This window comes from Xiphophorus couchianus, chromosome 15 (assembly GCF_001444195.1).
Source record: "Xiphophorus couchianus chromosome 15, X_couchianus-1.0, whole genome shotgun sequence".
NCBI lineage: Eukaryota > Metazoa > Chordata > Actinopteri > Cyprinodontiformes > Poeciliidae > Xiphophorus > Xiphophorus couchianus.
Genome location: NC_040242.1, coordinates 1,482,501 through 1,503,839, shown reverse-complemented (window position 1 = coordinate 1,503,839; position 21,339 = coordinate 1,482,501). Strand labels below are relative to the sequence as shown.

General features: G+C 37.5%; 2 protein-coding genes across 2 annotated transcripts; one reads left to right on the top strand and one right to left on the bottom strand.

Moving 5' to 3' along the window:
- Positions 1-4,804: 4,804 nt before the first annotated feature.
- On the bottom strand, positions 4,805-12,114 carry sprtn (SprT-like N-terminal domain). The gene is made up of 5 exons (XM_028041230.1): positions 11,525-12,114; positions 7,674-7,773; positions 7,469-7,597; positions 7,109-7,382; positions 4,805-6,589 (listed from the first exon to the last, which is right to left on the bottom strand). The coding sequence occupies exons 1-5, from the start codon at positions 11,857-11,859 to the stop codon at positions 5,814-5,816; spliced, it is 1,614 nt and encodes a 537-aa protein (XP_027897031.1). The 5' UTR covers positions 11,860-12,114; the 3' UTR covers positions 4,805-5,813.
- A 740-nt stretch (positions 12,115-12,854) lies between these two features.
- On the top strand, positions 12,855-19,547 carry exoc8 (exocyst complex component 8). Its single transcript, XM_028041226.1, has 5 exons — positions 12,855-13,479; positions 14,204-14,849; positions 15,984-16,237; positions 16,864-17,112; positions 17,921-19,547. The coding sequence occupies exons 1-5, from the start codon at positions 12,976-12,978 to the stop codon at positions 18,323-18,325; spliced, it is 2,058 nt and encodes a 685-aa protein (XP_027897027.1). The 5' UTR covers positions 12,855-12,975; the 3' UTR covers positions 18,326-19,547.
- Positions 19,548-21,339: the final 1,792 nt, after the last annotated feature.

Sequence of the window (21,339 nt, the reverse complement as noted above, 5' to 3'; positions counted from 1 at the left end):
ACTTTAGCAGGAAATGACTTGGATAGACATTATATCTAACTTGTCAGACTGCATGGTGTGTGTAGGGTTTTTTTTTGAGGTCATGAAAAGGAGTGTGTGTCAAAGACAATAGTTTGAGCACAAAAGAGAGACGACGGTCCTCATTTCCACCCCCAAGCTCTGCTGCGTCCTTCCAACAAAGCAACTTAAAGAACCTTGAAGCTAAAACACAAAAGCATCACGCATGTTCCTCAGGAAGAGAGGGGCAAGTTTACCACACACAGAGATTAAGACTGGAATCTCAGATTCCCCGAATTAAAGCTGCAGTATTTAACGTTTATATAAAAATATGCTTTTTACATATTTGCTAAAACTCTTATGTTGTTGTGACAGTTTGTTATGAGACAGATAATCTGTGAAAAGATGGGCTACTGAAGAAATGCACAAAACCAACCAATCAGAGCCAGGAGGCGGGTCTTAGTGCTGTCAGTCAACCTCGTGGATGCGCCGCTAAATGTGCTAATGAGGGAGAAAAAACTTACCTTTACAGGAAAACATTTATCCGCCATCATGGTGTTCATGCTAACTATCATTAGCATTCATGACAGCGCTAAGACCCGCCTCCTGGCTTTGATTGGTTGTTTACAGCGCCAGAGGTGGGCAGAGTACCCTAAAATTGCACTCAAGTAAGAGTAAAAAAGTATTTTCTACTGAAGTACTGAGTAACTGATCAAATCATAAATCATTTAACATTTACAAATAATCAGATGGACCAATATATAAAGATAAGTGGAAATTTAGGCATTTTAAGGACAAAAATGACAATAATCAATCATTCATATAAGTAAAAAAATAAATAAATAAAAAATCTTCCAAATCAGTTTGTTTCAATAGAAAACTTGTGAAACTTTAACAATACCTGCAGTTATATGTCTGTTCATGTTATCTTACAACACATTTTATTATCATATAATTGCAATATTTTAATTTTTAAAAAAGCAACAAAAAGAAGAAATAATAATATATTTAATTTAGGAGAGCTTTTCTCTCACTGTTTACCTGAATACTTTTATTTTGAATTAGCTGTGAAGTTTATTCATCACCAGATTGGATGGTGTTACATAAGGACATGGACTAGTTTTTACAGGATGCTTCTTATTTTGGCTGTTATGGAGGTGAAAGAAAACTGTTCTGGGTCAGATCAAAGATTAGATCCAGACCTCAAATGACTCGGCCATTTTTCACAGTGCAGTGCTGGAAAACAACGACATGCCATTAAAAAACCAAACAGACACCAGGCAGAGAAAAAAAACAAGCCCCTATATTTAGCTATTTGTAAGTCAGTTTTGTTTTATTTCAAGTGTACTAAGATATTTGCAGCAGCAACTGGACCAAAAATACTTGGTAAGATTTTGTGTATTTGCAGTGTAATTTAAGAAATGTGTGTTTAACGTTTCAGTTTTTCACTTCCTGGTTAAAATCTTATATTTTTGGTCTCATTTTTTAGTGTAAATATCTTATTACACTTTGAACTATTGGAACTGGTACTTTCTTTATGAATATTAAAGACTCATTTACTTAAAACAAGCTCATATTTCTTCCTGAAAACTTACTTGTAAATTAGTTGTGTCTTATTTCAAGTGACCTAAGATATTTGCAGCAGCAACTGGACCAAAATTACTTGGTAAGATTTTGTGTTTTGCAGTGTTACAATCTCTTTCCCAGATCTGAACTAAAAAATCCCCTCAAGTATTTAAAACCTGCTGAATGCTGACTGTTGTTTCAAATAAATCTGTTAATCTGAATTCTGCATATTTTTCCTTGAAAAGCAACTCAACCACTTAATCCTGCTTCCAAATCTGAGAGCTCAGCGATAGAGATCAGGGTCAATACATTGTTTTTCCAGAGGTTTACCTTTTAAAACATTTCCTTCACCATCATGAACGGGTTAAGGTTAGGGTTATTAGACAAACGATGGAAGATCCATGAACCCCAGCAGGGTTGTGTTAATCCTTCTGGCTAAACGCACAATGGCTTTGAGTCAAATCCGGCTAATAAAGCTCTAAAGATTTTCACTAAGGCTTTGCTGGAAAGGATTTGCCTGTTTAAAACTACGACAATTTCAGTTGGTCTGTTTACCCCATAAAATGGCATCAGAACAGAAAAGACTGTGGGCCACCGAAAAAAAAAATAATTCTGATTTTAATCTCTGAAATTTTCTGGAAAAACAAGGAAATTTCAGAATTTAAAAAGTTTAAGATGTGCTAAAAAACAAACAAACAAAGAAACTTCTGAACTTAAAAGTAAAACAATAGCTAGACAGCAATTAGGATTTTGAGATCAAACTTAGAAATGTTCTAAAGAAACATGGACAGTTTTGAGTTTAAAAAAGTTTTTAAAAAAAAAGAAACTAGAAAAATAAATCTGAAATTTTCAGATAAAACTCAGGAATTTTCTAAAATTTAGAATTGAAGCAAATTTCTGAATTTTCAGATCAATTTCAGACAGTGTGGAAAAATCTTGTAAATTTCTCAGATTGAAAATTTGTTATAAAAAAAATCTCAGAAATTTTATAAGACAAAAGGACATTTCTGAGTTTAGAAAACTGAAAAGCTTCAAGAAAGAAAAATAGAATTTTGAGATTAATACAAAATTTCTAGAAAAAACAAGTCAAAAATTTACTAGAATATAATTACAAAATTTGACATCAAGCTCAGAAATTTTCTCCAAAAAAAAAAAAAGGACATTTTTGAATTTGAAATTTTGGAAATTTGTTAGAAAACACTCAAAATCGAAAATTAAGACTTTAGAAACTTTGACATTTTGATGGTTTATCCAAAATCTTAGTTTATACATTAATCTTAAAGTTTCTGATTTTCTCCTAGAATATTTTTAAAATTTTCAAACTAAGAAATGAATTTATTTTTGTGAGAAAATTTTCAATGAAGTAAATGTTTGACTTTTGGAAATAAAATTAATATCAACATTTCTGGGATTTGCAGTAAATTTGCTCCTTTCTTTGTATCAACGACGACCCCAACACACCTGTGGAGATGAATACCTTCAAACTGTGAAGGTTTTTGTTAAGTTAGCTGGAATCTGACAGCATTAGCTTCTACAGAATAAGTTGGCTGCTTTCCTTGCAGGACGTCTTCCCCCTCCTGCAGATGCTCCGGCCTCTAAGCGTGCCGCATTATTCTGCTGCAGCAGCAGCTGAGCTGAACTCGGGTCTCGTCTGGGACGCATCACTGTCAGCGTGAGACAAAAGGCCGACAGGAAGGAGGGAAGGCGGCTGTTAGGGTTCGGGGCGGTTCGGCCTCCCATGGGGAGTCAACACGCAGCAGCAGGTCAGGACAGAGGAGCGGCAGCTGCTGTGAGCGACGGCGTCTTCCTCACAAAACGATTCTTCATCCTGTTGTTAAACAGGAAACGGATCAGACAAACTGCTGCGTAAGAAATGTGAGAGAAAACACTTCTGGGGGTTTAATTAGGCCAACAGACGGTTGAAATTTAGAGGAAATGCTTGTTGTTTCTGCAGCGTCTGCGATCAACAGCTGGCCCCCGTAGCCTTGACCTCTGACCTTTCCATTCTGCCCCATTTTCTGCTCAAACACGCTCACAATCCATCTGGACGTCCCTTTGAAGCTGAAAACAATAGCAGAGACACTTCAACCTGTTTTTACTCAAGTAAAAGTATTTGGTAAAAAAGTACTGAGTCAAAACAATCATTGAATATTTAAAAGTTACATCATCAGATGTAACATTAATGTGGAAATTTGGTATTTTGAAAACCAAAATTAAAATAATTCATGTAAATAAAATTTTTAAAAGTAATTTTCTTTCAGTATAAAACTTTAACAAAAACTGAAGGTGTTTTTTTGTTCAGCAAGACTGTTCTTCATTAATTTAAGCTACAATGAGTAATCAGAAATTTTACTTAAGAATAGAAATACTTCATAATAAAATGACTCAAGTAGAAGTAAAAAAGTATTTGATAAAAAATCTATTTGAATATTGAGTAACTGATCAGAACATCGATAATTTAATATTTAAAAATGACACCTTCAGACAAACACCAACGTATTTATGTAGAATCTTTTTATTTTAGAGACTAAAATGAAAATAATTTATACAAATAACATAATTACAAAATATCAAAATCAGCCCAAATAAATCAAAATCAGTTTCTATCAATATAAAACTTCTTAAACTTTTAAAACACTGAAAGCATCTCTGGTGGATTTCTGGTAAAAACATGTTTGATTTTTACTCAGTGGATAGAAAATCCAGATATTTTACTCAAGTTGAAGTAGAAATACTTCATAATAAAGTTACTCAAATAAAAAGTACAAAAAAGTAGTAAATACTGAATTTTGAAATTAGATGACTTGTGAAAGTTGCTACATTGGAGTATTAGAAACAGCTAAGGAAAATTACAAGAATAAAATAATAAAATTACGACAAATCATATTATTACAACTTTATTCTTATTTATTATTAAGAAATTTTCTCAGTATGGCCCTAAAACTCTTATTGTAGGTTATTAGTTGCACTGAAAAATTTTGATTTAGCTTGTCAAATAAATACGTCAAAATTTGCTGCAATACAAACATTAAAGGCGTCAAAATAATCAAATCTGCATCCAAAAGATCCAAACATGGAGAAGCAGCATTCAGCTTCTAGGCAACACAAATCTGGAACAAACTTCCAGAAAACTGCCAAACTGCCGAAACATTGAGTTCCTTTAAATCAAGCCTAAAACCAACTTGATTAGATCAATAGCTGGAACATTGACCAATGAATGAATAATGAAGCAAAATCAATATTAGTTTAATCAATAAAATGATTTATTTGGCAATGGAAAGCTTAGAATACTTTACATCAGAACCGTCTTTCAAACACACATAAAAACGAAACGACTATAAATACAAAGTGAAGCATTGAACTGTTCTGTTTATTTCCTGCAGAAATATCAAAGATAAACATCATCGATCGTTTCCCTCTGCAGTGGAAACGGGAAGACGTGCAAAAATAAAGAGCCGACGACAGAGAAACCTGATTCTCCTGACGCAGCTTGGAAGTGAAGGGCAGAGGCGCAAATAAACCCCCACAATCCTCAAGGGAGCTTTCCGTGGTCTGCACACGGCGGCCATCTTTAAAACGTCAATTATTTGCTAATTGTGAAGGCAGAAAAACTGAAAGAGCTCAGACCTGAGTCGATTCTGCAGAACTGATAAGCATCATAAAACATTCAGCTTCACTGATTTCTACAGGAGAGAAGATGAGAACCAACAAACAACCAAAGGTATCAAAGCTGAAAGGCAACAAGAAACTGAAATCTACGGAAGGTGATTAGGGCCACCAAAACAAAAAAGAAAAAAAAAAGAATTGCAACTTTTTGTCTCAGAATTTTGATCTCAGAACATTAAAGTCAAAATTCTGAGGTTGCAGTCAAAATTTTGTGAAAAAAATTTGTCTGAATTGTGAGATTAAAGTCAGAATTCTGAGATTGAAATCAGATTCATGAGACAGATGTCATAATACTGAGATTAAAATCAAATTTCTGACTATTTTCTCAGAGTTCTGACTTGATTTCAGAATATTAAAGTGAAAATTCTGAAAACAAAATCTAAATTCTGAGAGAAAATATATCAGAATTCTGAGAAAAATAAAATCAGAATTCTGAGAATAAAATCAGGATTCTGAGAATAAAGTCAGAATTCTGGCAATTTAATATTAAGAGTCAAAATTGTTATATTTTTTTTTTTTTGGCCCGTATCCTCTTCTGTATAAATTCCTAAAATCTGTGACAGAGTTTTTAATTTAAAAGCCATTCAAGAAAGGCAGGAATCAAGATGCTCGTTAATTTTTTGCTCCTGAATTTTAGCCAGGCAGACAGGACAGCTGACCATCATCACCGAAGAGGAGGAAGATGAGGAAGAGGAGGAAGATGAAGAAGAGGAGGAGCTCCCGCTGTGAAGCGATGTTGAGGTGGCGGCAGACGCCTTCTGCGTCTTTCCTGGCTCCCTCGCTGCTGCTGAGCTGCTGCTCAATGTCTTCTCAAAGAAATCAAAGATCCTGGCTGAGCTGCTTCGGTCGTCCCGCGACCGTTTCCTCGACGACTGACCTCCATTTTGAACGCCAGAGTCGCTGAAATACTTGGACTGAGCCGGCGTTGCAGCGCCGCCTTCAGGTGCTGCTGGTTTTAGAGGCGAAAGCTGCAAACTGGAGTTGGATGTAGAGGACGGGGAGGTCTCTGTGGTTTCTCCTGAGTTCCTGATGGTGGCGCTGTTGAACAGATCCTGAATGGAAGCTTGTTTCATCCTCTCTCCCTGAGATTTGGGAACTTTAACCGGCGAGCCGTTAACGTTGGTGAAAACTCTGGTGTTTCCGACGGATCTCTTCGCAGGAGGTTTTACTCCGAAAAAGGGTCGGGCGTTTGAGATGGAGTTGGTTTGATCCGATAAGCCAAAGCGAACTGGAGAGGAGATGGAGCTGGACGAAGAAGGCACTGATGGCGAGGAAGAGGAGGAGATTTGGGACTTCCCTCCCAGCAGGAAGCCTCTCCCACTGAAAGGGATGACGTTCCTGATGTCCTGAGATCCAGAAGCTGAGAACAAAAATAAGGCAGGAGCGAACGGTTATTGTAGAAATTGGTTACTCTCTCAAATATTCTGACAATTAATTGATTATTTTTTACCATTAATCGATTATTCTGACAATTAATTGCTTATTTTGATGATTAATCAACTATTCTAACAATTAATCAACTACTCTGATGATTAATCGAATTAAAAATTGTATTTACAGAATTTAAAACGGGTGACGTTAAGACTATGCCACATGAGTTTTGTTTAGAACATATTTACAGAAAAAGGACTTTAATCTTAAATTAAAAGTATTTCTTTTTGAAACTGTTTTGCCTTAATGCTTTGAGTGTGTTGTTCTTTCAACAAGTTGCCTTTTCCTTTAGTCTGTATGCTCCAGTTAACAATTAATCGATTACTAAATTAGTTGACGATTATTACAAACAATTAATCACAATTAATCGTATCATCCCTAATCAAAACCAACTGAACTGCTTGGAAAGTTAAACCTGAACACTGCAGATAAGTTAAAACCAAATCACCTTTGACTGTTTCTGAAAGTTTCCCATTTCCTGCCGTCTTCTTCTCTGAGGTCTTCTTGTTTTTTTTCCCGTATCCTTCAGGTTCTTTGACCTTAATGTAAGTTCCACCGCATGACCTCCGGTGGTCCTCCCACCAGGGGTCCAGAGAGGACGGGGCCCGGTTCATGGCCCTCTTCACATACCCAAAGTAAGGCTTGCGGTTCTGGCAGGGCCCATTGCATCGCCACCAGTGCTGCCGGTAGACGTCGACTTCATCATGGAAGCTGTGGTAGATCTAAAAAGACAACAAGAAAAGCGAATTTCAGATCAAACTGAGGATCATCAGCTGATAGAGCTCAGTGGAGAAGAAAAAACGCCTACAGTGATTTTGGTCCCACTGGCTTTGTTGATCCTGTTCATGTGTTTGCAGAACTCGGGTCCGTGTCCGTCTCTGTCTCGATCGTTCTGGGTCACAAACAGGAGCGCGTGGATCATTTCATGGAGGAGAGTCTGTGAAACAAACAGGTAGCAACATCAGTATATTAAAAATACAAATAGAAATCTTTCTTTTACAATAAAGTCTGACCTCAACCAGATCTTTTCTGGGCCTCAGCTTCAGCAGAGGCTCGCTGAGCCGGATCGAACAGAGTCCGCCTCGGCCTTCATAAGAACACACACCAGCACACCTACAGAAAGATAACACACCAAAAAACAGGAAACTGCTTATTATTTATTCAGAAAATTAACGTTTGCATAAATATTAATTTAAATTCTTAAACACCTAATTTTTCTTTGCTACTTTAAGAAAAGAAAGGAATATTGTCAAGAAAATCCGAGCTCATCCCACTTCCCCATGCTGGAGATTTTAGTTTAACAGTAATAATAAATAAAGTTATCTTTAAAATGAATCACTCAAGTGACATCAAGGCCCAACAGTAGACTTAAGTGTCAATAAAATAAATCTAGTTGTGTGTGTTGTTTTTGTCTCATGCAAACTTTGCTTTAATTCTACTTTTTTCTATCTAATCATAAGAAATCATAGTCAGTCAGAGAGATTCATTAAACAGGAAAAGCAGGTTTCCTGGAAAAAGAGGAAGTTTCCAGCCTGCAGATTTATAAAAATAGCTGAGACTATTCCTTAGTTTAAAGGTAAAGTTTTAAAGAATGAAATCTAAACATTATTAGTAATTGGATAAGATTCAAAGTAAAATACTTATATTAATATTGATTTACTTGTAATAATACTTACACTTATATTTGTGAGAACACTTACAAGAAAAACAAGTAACTGTAACTTTGGTATCAAATAATTAGAATCATGGATTATTCTTGGTTTCTTTTCAGAAAACATCTGTAATAACTCACATTAAGATCATAATAAGTATAATTAATAAGTTATGGTTATAAAATTATAAATGAATGATAGATCAGAGAAGCTGAAGAAAATAAATGTGATATAAGTTATGGTTATAAAATTATAAATGAATGCTAAATCAGAGAAGCTAAAGAAAATAAATGTGATAAATGTGATTTTGACATTAAACTTGAAATGGTGTAAAAAGGTGTAACTGCAATTAAACATCACTGATATGTTGGAGGTAGATGGTAGGTGAAAGGTGACAGGAAGGGAAAAAGGGGAACTAACAGGAGAGCAGAGATGATCAGCACCTTATATGGAAACAGGAGGTTGAGCAGCCCTGAGACATTAGCACAGACATCATGACATGATGTCTCTTAAGACAGTGACGGATATGAGATCATCTGTCTAAGCAGACAGATGAACCCTATAAAAGGTGGGTGCAAAAGAGGAACCGTTCGTTGGATCCTCCGGGCAGCTTCGAGCCAAGATCGAGATGGACAAAGAACTCTGCAGCTGAAGAAGAGCCGGGGCCACGGAGCCGAAGACTGTCCTGCACATGGAGACCAACCCGTCTGGCCCACAATCTGTGGCTTCGAATCGCACTTCTCTCATCGGCTGGGTTCTGACCCCAAAGACAAAGATGAAGACAAAGACAAGGAAGAAGAACTGGTGCCTTTTTTCTTGCCAGCACCAAGTCCTGTGTGACCTCAGCATCCATGCGGAGAAGAAGCTCATCGGACCTACAGAGATCCTGGCCTTCGTCGATCGTCTTCCTCCTCCTGCTGCAGCATCTTCTTCATCATCAAGCCAGGTCTGGGGTTCGAAACGCCAAACTCCGTCCGTCTCTCTCAAAGGTTCCCTTTTTTAGTACTCAGTATCAGCAGTAGGGAAAGATAGACTAGATGATTGATTTTACTTATTTGATTATTTCTGCTACTGAATTAAGCTGTACTGACCCTTGCAAAAATGCCTTACTAATAAAATATTTAGCATAAAGAAAATCTAAAGATGTTGTGGACATTCAGTTAATGAGTCACCTTAAAGTTCTTTGATGGTTGTAAAATAGCTGTGATGTTTGATTCTGGAGAGGAAGAGGTGGAAAATGTTTTTAGGTTGCTGGTAGCCCATATTTAAAACATCATCCTTGGGACTCGACCGAGTCACTAAAACCTACCTGGTTCAATAACAAATGCAAGTTGCAAAATAGAGAACGAGCGACCGTTAACAGGTGTGCTCTGTGAAACTAGTTGGCTGTAGGCTGCTCAGTCTGGCTAATTCACAGGGGGAAGAAGGGTGGGACACCTGGATGTAGGCCGTCAGATAACCAGGCGAATCGTTTCTCGAAACCAGCTTAAACAGAGTTTACTTCAGTTCTGGACAGGGTAAATCCCAGCAGATTTAGGAAACTCAATTAACCCGTTAGACGGAGAGCTGGTAGCACATCTCCCCTCTCAGAAGAGGAAGTACGAGAGTGAGAGAGTAGAGACAGAAAGGAGGGGGGGGGGTGTTGCGCAACAACAATATGATATCTATAAATATTGGTTATTCGCCATTAAATGAATCTGATTTTGATGTGTAAAATAAATTTTAAAAGAAAATAAAAAAGAGCAAATGAAAAATGACCAAGTTACAGAAAATTTTATAAAAGGTCTGACTGACAGAATGCAAATTGTCACACTGTTTCCAGGGATTATTTAAATGATCCATTTTATAATAATCTTGTTAAAAGTGTGTTTTGAGATCAATATTTTGATTTGTTATTAAAAGAAATATTCAGAATTGCTCCTATGGGAATCACGATCTTGTTTTCTCTGCTCAGAATATAAACCTCTTACTCAGAGGCAACCTGTAGAGCAGGGGACCCCAAAGTTGGTCCTGGAGGGCCGGCATCCTGCATGTTTTAGTTCTCTCCCTAGTGGCACCAACAACCTTTTCAGCATGTCAATGCTCTTCGTAGGCCTCTAACCAGCCATCATTGGATGAGTTTAACCAGGGAGAGAACTAAAACATGCAGGATGCCGGCCCTCCAGGACCCACTTGGGGACCCCTGCTGTAGAGAAAGTAGTCACGGAAAGCAGATGAAACATTTCAGGATTGTTTTGACGTTACAGATAGGATTGCTCTTTGCCAGCCACATGAATTTGCATTTTCTGAAATGGTTCGGCTTGTTCTGTGTTTTGAAATTAGCTCCCATTGCCATGGAAAGGAAGTTTTATGTTCAGCTGCTGAGTTTTGGAAAGTGCTGTGGAGCAAAGTTCATGCTGAGGTCAGGGGAGGAGGACTGCTCTGTCCACATGTATTTTGTGGTTCTGAATGAGTCTCCTGAGGTTTTGTGTGTGGCGAACCGGGGGTCACTTTTAGGACCCGGCATCCTCATTCTGGGCTGGACTCCACCCTGACACTGATCCGGTTTGTGGTTCTCCTCATGGACACAAACAGCTACATGTGTTTCCATTGACTAGTCATCATTCCTCCGCATCAACAGGAGATGTCTTGGACTTTAAGGGCCATGAAATGAAAATTTTTGTTTGATTACAAGATTATACTCATAATATTAGCAAATAAATGAAAATTGCCAGAAAAAACATCTTGTAATTGTGAGAACATTGTTTTCTTGAGAAAAAAGTTATCAGGTACTCTTGTGACCAACTTAGTCCTTGCAGTTCTTTCTTCTGAATTGTTTGTACAACCTTTTCAACATCCTGCTGCTGATAATAATTTGATCCTGATGTGTTAAAAGGTTAAATATTTCTATTAAGTATTACCTGTAACATTTACACCAAAGTTTAGCTTCACAAGATGTTCAATATTCCTCATCTTAATGAGGAATATTCTCTCATTCAAAGTCCAAGTAAATAAAAGTTAAATTATATCACTTTGAACAAACGGCCAAAACATCCCAATATTTCAAAAATTAAATATTCAAACACCCCAAATCGATCGATCAATTTAATCGATTAATCGTCCACCTCCTTCAACACAAACTTTGAAAATCAGAAGCATCCGTCTATGATTTTGTGTTGAGAAATGCTGGCATTTCTGCCTTATTCCTAATGATTAAATAAAAAATGTCTTACAGAGTCATTCTGGGGCTCCACTTGACCTCCACTCCGTTGAGTTTCCCCCAGAAGAACATGTCGTTGAACTCCAGAAACATGGATCTCAAGTCCGGGTTGGGGTCCAGCGTCTCCCAGGACTCGTCTACGATGCTAAGCGGCCTCTCGGGCTGAGCGGTCGGCGGATTCCAGCGGGTAACAGCGCCGCTGCCGCCTCCATGTGGCTCAACTTTCTGTTTCTTACTGCCATGTCCGAAGTCATTATCCAGAAAACAGTCCGGTGGGATCTGGGAAGTCCGGTATTCCGTGTCGAACTGTTCCTGAAGCTGAATGGCGAGCAGGAAATCAGCATCCATGACAACAACAACAAGTAGCAGGAGGCTAACTAGCTTTGTTGCCCGGTATTCATGTAAAATAAAAGCAACCTAAGTTCTGGAGTGAACAACAACTTCGACCAGATCATAATAAAAACCTGTCAAAGTAAAAGTCCCTGGGTTTTTGTCATATTTCCGAATTAAGCCATATTTTCTGAGCCAAGAGTAACAACTAACTGCCAATTTGCTCAAAACTAAAGCCGATAAGTCAAAGTGCTGCAGTGCAAGTTATGTATTTCCGGTAGTGTTAAAAAATAAAAGCATCAGTTTTTGGAGTAGCTTCAGTCATTTGGCAGATTTTCAACATTTTTGTTTAAAATCTAAATAATAAAATGACTTGAACTAAAAACTCTCAATTAATAAGATACATTTGGCCGTTATTTACGAGATTTCCGGCGTTAACTCGTAAACTAGATCACGCTTTCCTGTCAAAACCTGACCCGGATGTTGTTCTGCGGTCAAGTCAGATATGCTTTGAATTTTGCATATCAAAAATACATTTGTTTAATATTTAATATGCAGAGGTGAGGAAATACTCAAAGCATAAGAGTATGACTACTTCAAAATATTATTTTATTCAACTAAAAGTAAAAAGTATCAGTTCAAGAAAATACTCTAGTAAGAATAAATAGGTCATTTGGTAAATAGTCTGTCAGAATTCTGAAGGAAAAAAAAACAAACTTAAAATGATGAGGAAAACCTCCCGAAAAAAAGCAAGAATTCTGAGATTAAAGTCATAACTCTGAAAAAGGTAATACATCTGAGAGAAAAATAAGAAATCCTAACTCTGGGTCCCAATTAAATTCTGTGGTAAATAAATAAATAAATAAATAAATAAATAAATGTGGTTCAATACAAACGTTCCATTATTTCAATTTTATTGTATTTTATTTAGCTGTGTAGACTAGAGCTTACCTTCCCAATATGGCGGCGCTGTTGACGCGCTAGTCCCCGTGACGTTCACAATCCGGGTGTCCACCTTCAAACAACTTCCTGTTTGTGTATTAGCGGATATGAAGGAGTTTTTCCGCTGTTCTCATTCCTCTCTGTCCCAATTCTACTGTTGATTTAATACGTGAGTAAAACTGAGGACTAAAGATGTCTGAAACCGGGAACCGACTACGGAAGCTTCTCGAATCGCCCAATTTCGACCCGCAAAGCTACGTGAAGCAGCTGTCCCAGCAGTCCGACGGAGACAGAGACCTGCAGGAGCATCGGCAGAAAATCCAGAATCTGGCCGACGAAACGGCCCAGAATCTCAAAAAGAATGTTTACAAGAACTACAGGCAGTTCATCGAGACGGCCAAAGAAATCTCATACCTGGAGAGCGAGATGTACCAGCTGAGCCACATCCTGACTGAGCAGAAGAGCATCATGGAGAGCATCACTCAGTCCCTGCTCTCCACGGATAAAGATGAGACCTCCAAGGAGATGCAGGCAGCTTTCCCCAAGGAGACAGAGGAGCTGAAGCAGAGGACGCTCACCTCCCTGCTGGAGAAGGTGGAAGGAGCAAAGAACATCATGGACATCCCGGGGAGACACCTGGTCTACAATGGAGACCTGGTGGAGTTTGACGTGGACAACATGTCGCCCATCCAGAAGGTGAAATGAAATAATTACTTCGAATGTGTAAAATGTTAGCAGAAATAAATGAGAAGAAAACAAACTCAATAAATAAAGTCAAACATAAAAAAATAGGGCTTGAAGATTAATCGGATAAAAATAGCACGTTCTATAAATTTCTCATTTAACCACTTAAATGAGAAATTTAAGTCTTTTGCTATGCAAAGTTATAAATTCATCAAAACATACAAATAAATGATTCAATTCCTTTTTAAAATAACAATTTAAACATTTTATTGCCTACAATGCAACATTCCTTTAGTAAATCTGAACGAGTGGCACTAAAGCTAAAAACATATTCATTGACAAAGGTGTCTACTTACCTTACTATCTGTAACGTCAAAACTTGAATGCAAAATGTATGTTTTTCGTACATTTTTGGCTTAAGCTCTGTTCTGAATATGTTGCTGTTTTCAGCAAATTGATTTAAATATATAAATATGTCCGCCAGGAAAAGAAAACACAAGTTCAACTAAATATATATGATTTCTATGGTTCATAATATGTAGACTAAAATAAATATTGGTGATTTTAGTACAAAAAGTAATTTTTCCCTGACAACCAGTGGCTGGTGGATTTGTTTCAGTGAATCAAGCTTGTGGGAACATCTGTGCCAAGTCATATCAAAGTTTTTTTATTTTGTTCAATATTCTGCTGCACAAAATAATCTTTAATTGGTTTGGCACATTTCTTGTTTTACCAGGTTCACGCTTTCCTCATGAACGATTGCCTGCTGATCGCCACCTGGTTACCCAACCGCAGAGGCACGGTGAAGTACAAATACAACGCCTTGTACGACCTTGAGAGCTTCGCCGTGGTGAACGTGAAGGACAACCCCCCTATGAAGGACATGTTCAAGATCCTCATGTTCCCCGACAGCCGCATCTTCCAGGCGGAGAACAGCAAAGTGAAGAAGGAGTGGCTGGAGATCCTGGACGAGACCAAGAAGAACAAAGCTTCCAAGGAGAAGCACAAGAAGGAGGAGGAGGTCCCCACGTCTCCGGTGCGGGCCGAGGTGTCCACCAACCCCTTCGACATGGAGGACGAGGAAACGGTGGAGTCAGAGGACGGCGTGGATCTCAGCCTGGAGTGGATCCAGGAGCTGCCGGAGGATCTGGACGTGTGCATCGCGCAGAGGGACTTCGAGGGCGCAGTGGACCTGCTGGACAAACTGAACGAGTATCTGAAGGACCAGCCGGCGACGCCCAGGGTGAAGGAGCTCCGGGCGAAGGTGGATGAGCGTGTGCGGCAGCTGACGGAGGTCCTGGTGTTTGAGTTGTCTCCAGATCGCTCCCTTCGCGGTGGACCTAAAGCCACCCGGCGGGCGGTGTCCCAACTCATCCGACTTGGTCAGTGTTTCTCAAAGTGGGGGAAGATGAGAAAACAAATACAAAAAAATAAATTTTTCTGTCATAAATTTAAAGTTTTGTAGTTATTATAAAATATAAGTTAAAATTAACTTATTGAATATGGAGGTAAAAGTTAGAAAATGGAAATTCAGGAAAACACAGTTTATCAAGTTGCTTTGCTCCTCAAGCTAGAAATGGAACAATTTCTGACAAGAAGATGAATGAAGCTGCTTCAGAAACCTAAACTGTGGAGAAAAATATTACTTTTTTTATCAAAAGAGGGGTGGAGGTGGGAAATTTTACCTGGTAATATAGCAACCTCAGATCAATGATCATAATATATTACTTGAGAAAATGTTCCACCATGCAACATGTTGCCAAGTAAAATCAGAAGTTATGAGGTTAACATTTCTGCTAAATGAATGTAATAATTATTGAATAGTAAATAAAATGAGGAAAAAAAAGGTAAAATTCTTTTGTTTTTTACACATTTTGTGGGATTGTCTGCAGGATGACTAAGGGGGTCTCTGGCTAGAAGCTAACACTGTTTGGGCGACCATGATGTGGAGAAGTTTAGGAAACCCTGAACTAACTCGCTCACTCTTTGGTTACCTAGCAACTCACTCACTCTTTGGTTACCTAGCAACTCACTCACTCTTTGGTTACCTAGCAACTCACTCACTCTTTGGTTACCTAGCAACTCACTCATTCTTTGGTTACCTGAGTAACTGGCGCAGCAGCAGTTTAAAGTTTTACCACAGTGCCTCATAACAGCTTAAAAATAAAAAAACAATGGTGTGGAATTTGGTAGTATTTCAGATATTTAAAACAAAACACTAATCAATGTTTTTCAGCCAAATCATCCAGCACTTTCCTAGATTATTGACTTTGTGGCTATTTTTTAGAAACTTTTCCAACAAAAACAATCGGTATCTGCAGGTCAGGCTTTCCAAAACTCAGTGATTGTTCAGAAAACTGCCCACTAAACCAAATCGAAGCTAAAAAAGTGCAACTATTGATCAAATCCTTCACAAAACATATTTTAATAAATACCAAGGTCCAGACTTGTGTGTTGTATTGGAAAATCAGTGATACTGCAATGTATCACTGTATAATGGATTCTGCTGGTTCCAGGTCAGTCCACCAAAGCATGCGAACTCTTCCTGAAGAACCGCGCCGCCGCCGTCCAGACAGCGATCCGGCAGCTTCGCATCGAAGGAGCCACGCTTCTCTACATCCACAAGCTCTGCAACATCTTCTTCACCAGCTTGCTGGAAACCGCCAAGGAGTTTGAGATGGACTTTGCGGGAAATATGGGCTGCTACTCGGCCTTTGTGGTCTGGTCCAGGTCGGCCATGACCATGTTTGTAGACACCTTCAGCAAACAGGTCAGCGAAGATGCTAAGAGACGGGTTTAAAGGTGTTTTCACACCTGATACTCTGGTAGATTTGGTTCAGTTGTGGACCAAAATTGCAACATTTGTTACATTTTCGTGGTTCGCATATAAGGACCATTTGTACATAGAAAAAAAGGAGTAAATTTATCTAAGAAAAACAGGGAAATGTCTGAGTTTCTAAAGCTGAAAATTTGCCAGTAAGAAATCAGAAATTTTCACATTAACCACAAATTTTTTAGAAGAAATGTGGAAATTTCTGAGTTTCAAAAGTCAAAAATCTTCTAGAAAAAGCTAAAAAAAAAAAATTGGATTAATCTTTGAAATCTTCTAAAAAAAATTAGAAAATTTTGGTAAAACAATCAGAAATTTTGAGATTGATTTTGTAAACTAAACGGAACAAAGGTTAAGGCTTGTTTTGGTTGTATTTACCCAGAATGCCATGCGCTTTAGTTCACTTCCTGCTTTTGGAGCGATATCCGCTCTGCTTTGCATTCACATCTGGATTCAAATATCTCCAGAGTTCACTTCAACTAAACAGAGGCCGAGGTTTTTAGGTGGACCAAAATGCTTGTTATGGAAATATTCTTTAGCTTAATGAATGTTTTCCACTTTTCCAGGTGTTTGACAGTAAGGAGAGTCTGTCCACAGCAGCCGAGTGCGTCAAAGTGGCCAAAGAGCACTGCCAGCAGCTGACCGAGATCGGCCTGGACCTGACCTTCACTCTGCAGTCACTGCTGGTTAAGGACGTCAAGGCGGCCCTGCAGAGCTACAAGGATATCATCATCGAAGCCACCAAGCACAGGAACTCAGAGGAGATGTGGAGGAGGATGAACCTGATGACCCCTGAGGCTTTGGCCAAACTCAAGGTGGCGCCGACTGCCTGTGTCCCATCTTTTGTCCTGCTTTCTGTATTGTTCTTTTGGAAGCTGAAGTATTTTGCTATATTTTATGAGATTTTGAGTCCTTTTTAAGGCTACAATTTACCAAGAATACACAGATAAAAAGAAACAGTGGATGGAAAATGTTTATTCTGAATTATAACTCACATGAATGTGGCTACACTGTAAAATTTATGGGAGACTCACATTTATTAGTTTTAGTTTAGTAAACAATTGTTTAATAAACGATTAATCATTTAGCAAACAATGAATTGCTTACTAAATGATTAATCATTTACTAACCAATTAATCTATAGTTTACTAATAAATTGTAAATGAAAAAATAATTTAGGTTTAGTTATTTAGTAAGTGATTGTTTAATAAACAATTAATCATCTAGCAAATGATTAATTTTTTACTAAATGATTAATCGTGTACTAACCGATTAATCTATCATATACCAAACAATTGTAAATGAAAAAGGTTTTTAAGCTTGTAGTAAATGATTGCTTAGTAAACATTTAAGTCTTTGCTAAATTATGAAATGCTTAGTAAATAAGTAATTGTTCACTAAACGTTTAACTGCTTATGAAATGATTAATTTGTCATTTATTAAACAATTGAAAGCAAAATATAATTGAGTTATTAATCGTTTAGAAAACAATTAATTGCTTATTAAATTAGTTGAGGATTATTTCAGTAACTGATTCATCACGATTAATCCGATTAATCATTTCAGCCCTAAAGGCAACACAAATATTTTTTGCTAATGCTACAATCTTCTCTTTTGTTGCAGGAAGAGATGCGCAGCTGTGGTATCAACTTCCAGCTGTACACAGGCGACGACTGCTGGGTCAACCTCAGTTACACGGTCGTAGCCTTCACCAAGCAGATGATGAGCTTCCTGGAGGAAGGCCTGAAGCTCTACTTCCCTGAGCTGCACATGGTGCTGCTGGAGAGCCTACGGGAGATCATCCTGGTGGCCGTGCAGCACGTCGACTACAGCCTGCGCTGCGAGCAGGACTCCGAGAAGAAGTCCTTCATCCTGCAGAACGCCAGCTTCCTGCACGACACCGTGCTGCCGGTGGTGGAGCGGCGCTTCGAGGAGGCCGTGGGCAAGCCGGCCAAGCAGCTGCAGGACCTGAGGAAGAGCACGAGGCCAGTGCGGATCAACCCTGACAGCACCACTTCCTTGGTGTGAGGCGGTCAGGAACGCCCACGCATCCGTTCCCTCCCTGCAATTTCACAGCTGACTGAAACACTAATTACTGCTTTTGGTTGTGAGGCTGCAGCAGCAGCAGCAAAATGAAAACAGTACGCACAACTTTTCTGTTCTCACATAAAGGTTTATTTTAGTTTATGAAAATAATTCCTCTTCAAGAGTTGGACATAGCAAATACATTGCAAAACCAAAATCTAAGCAAGTATTTTAGTGTAGTTTCTAGTGTAAATATCTTACTACACTTAAAATAATAAGCTATAGAAGCTTGTTTTATGTCAATAATTCCCTAATATTGATGAAAAGTTCCAGTTCTATTGGCAGATTATTTCACTTATAACATGGGAAAAATGTCTTGTTATAAGTAAAATAATCTGCCAGTGGAATTAGTAATTTCTCTGCAATTTTAAGAAATTATTGACTTAAAACAAGCTCCTATATCTTCCCGAGAAGTTACTGATGTGTAAGTTTTGTCTTATGTCAAGAGGACTAAGAGATTTGCGCTGGAAACTAGACCAAAATTACTTGATAAGATTTTATGTTTTTGCAGTGTATGCACTTTATGCTTCTTTGCCTCTTTCATTTTTTGCCAAATTTAATAATCAAATGCAGATTTTTAAAAATGTTTGCATAAAACAAAGATATTTGCTTCAGATTAACAAGTTTACGAACCAGTAATGTTGATTTTCATGTTGTAAAAATACATGAGGTGTTTATGATGGTGTATTAGGGCCATCATAGATTAAAAAAAACAAAAGGAGTAAATTTCCAACAAAAAATGTCAGAAATTTTCTAGATAAATCTTGGAAATTTCTGTTTCTTACAAAATTTGTAAGAAGAAAATAGGGAGATTTTGAGATTAATCTCAGAAATTTTCTTGAAAAAATATTTTCTGAGTTTGAAAAGTGAAAAATTGTCAAATTTTGAGACTCAGAAAATTTTCAAGTCTAGAAAATTTCTGAGATTAATCTCAAAATTTGATTTTTTTTCTAGGAAATATATATATAATTTTTCAAAAAGATTTCTGAGAATAATCTACAAATTTCTGAGTTTATTCTTGGAAATTTAGCCTCTTTATTTTTTAAATCTACAGTGGCCCTAATCCGCCGTCGTAGATGTGTTGTTTGATCATGTAAATTTTGAGGCGGCCATTTTGTATGTTGGATGATTAAAAGGGATGAATAAACAACTCCATTATGTCGAATGTGAGTTTTTGTTTGGCTTTAACACATTTTAATGATTTATTTCAGACCTGAGAAAAACAATAGAAACAAACATAAGTGATAATTAATAAAGCAAAACAGTAATGTTAAAATATGATTATTTAATCCCACTCCTTGTCCTTTTTATTTTCAAATTTAAAGTTAATCAAATATAATCTGAATTTTCTTGAACTAGTATAATAAATCATTAAAGTGTATTAGTTTGTTTTTCATAGGATTATTCCTATTTAAAACAGAATTTGGTTCTTTCTGTTAGTAAACCAGTGCTGCTGAAACTCACTGGTTTAGTACAAACATTACTTCCAGATCAAGTAAAAATGTCTAACAAGCAGAATCGAGTATCAGTATATTGATCTTATCTGACTAAAGTTAAACCAGGAACATCAAGAGGATCAAATATTCCCAAAGTTATCCATAATATTTCTGTTGCTTTAAATAATCCTGAAGCTCATACTGGAAGATGTCGCAGTGGACAGAACTTGTTTAAGACTCTTGTGAGGATGTTTCTGTTATTTTGAATCATCATTATGAAGAACTGTCGCCCTCTTGTGGCAGGTTAGTATCAGCAAATAAATGTTTACGAATAGAAATTTATTCTTACTTTTATATCTTCAGTGATAAATAGTCTTTATTAAACAAAATCTTAGAGTTGGCAGCCGAAAAGACAAAATCAATGCAGATGAAATTATTTGATTGGAGTGTGAGATGAAATTCATCTCAGAATTCAAACTTTAATGTCTTAATTCTGACTTTTTGCCTTGTAGTTGTGAATCTCAGAATTCATTTTTTTTTCTCAGAGTAAGAATTGTTTAAATTGTTTATGCATCATAATCTCTCATCTAGTCTCAAAACTCAAATTTACAGAGTAAATTTGGTTCAGACTTTCAGTGTGGATGAAGTGCAGGTTTACAAATCCTATCGCGAGGAAGAAACTGTTATGTTATTGTTTTCACTAACACAATTGATGTACACTTAAGAATCTTTGGTTACTAATTTTGAATTTTGACACAGAATTTGAATTCTGAGGGGGAAAAATCAGTTTATTTATTTTCTGTTGCCCTAATCTTCCACATACTTGTGTTATTGTAGGCCATAAAACTGGATCAAATATCTTGTCTGTGGAGATTTGTGTAGCATTGTTCACACAATGATGTGCACAGGTCCTCATTTCACAACAAAGCACATGTGAAAGATAGGTAATGTGATGCTAACAGGGCTGATAAATGGGAAATCTGTTCCAGTATGTGGGATTGATGCGGCTCCCTGAGGGACCCCAGTCGCTGCTGCTGCTGTCTGCTCCGTTAAATGTCCAGCTAACACAAAAGGTTAACGTGAGAAACACAAAGGTTACTCGGTCGATCCGCCCGCAGAGGCTCCCTCCTCCATTTTTAGCGTGTTTTGCATCCATCTGATAGACATTTGGTGGAGAATGGGTTTCCGCCAGCGATCATGTTTCATCCTCATCATCACTTCGACGGGCAGAACGGATGCAGAATTATGATCTTTATCACGGCCGCCATTATTGTTGACATGATGTCAGTTAAAACCCATTTTCTACTTGTTCAGGAGACTGTGGATGATTGTTACACTTTTTGCTTCTACTTGAAAATTAAGAGTAAAGTTGCTTTGTTTTTTTTTAATACATGAACTAAGCTAAACAACACCTGTTCACCAATGTTTAGCTAACTCTATTAGCACTGTGCTTTGGAATTACCTGAGGAAAAATGTGTAACGTTTTGTTTGAGAAGCTACATTTTAAAGTGAGATTAGTAA

Bases quoted from the DNA above. Each gene is read 5' to 3' on its own strand.
- sprtn (XM_028041230.1), bottom strand. From the start codon at position 11,859: ATGGATGCTGATTTCCTGCTCGCCATTCAGCTTCAGGAACAGTTCGAC. The intron at 7,774-11,524 runs GTAAGACATTTT...ATCTTTCTGTAG, and splicing joins TGGAGCCCCAGAATGACTCT to GTGTGCTGGTGTGTGTTCTT. The intron at 6,590-7,108 runs GTGATTTGGTTT...TTTTGTTCTCAG, and splicing joins ACTTTCAGAAACAGTCAAAG to CTTCTGGATCTCAGGACATC.
- exoc8 (XM_028041226.1), top strand. From the start codon at position 12,976: ATGTCTGAAACCGGGAACCGACTACGGAAGCTTCTCGAATCGCCCAAT. The intron at 13,480-14,203 runs GTGAAATGAAAT...TTGTTTTACCAG, and splicing joins ACATGTCGCCCATCCAGAAG to GTTCACGCTTTCCTCATGAA. The intron at 16,238-16,863 runs GTCAGCGAAGAT...CCACTTTTCCAG, and splicing joins TAGACACCTTCAGCAAACAG to GTGTTTGACAGTAAGGAGAG.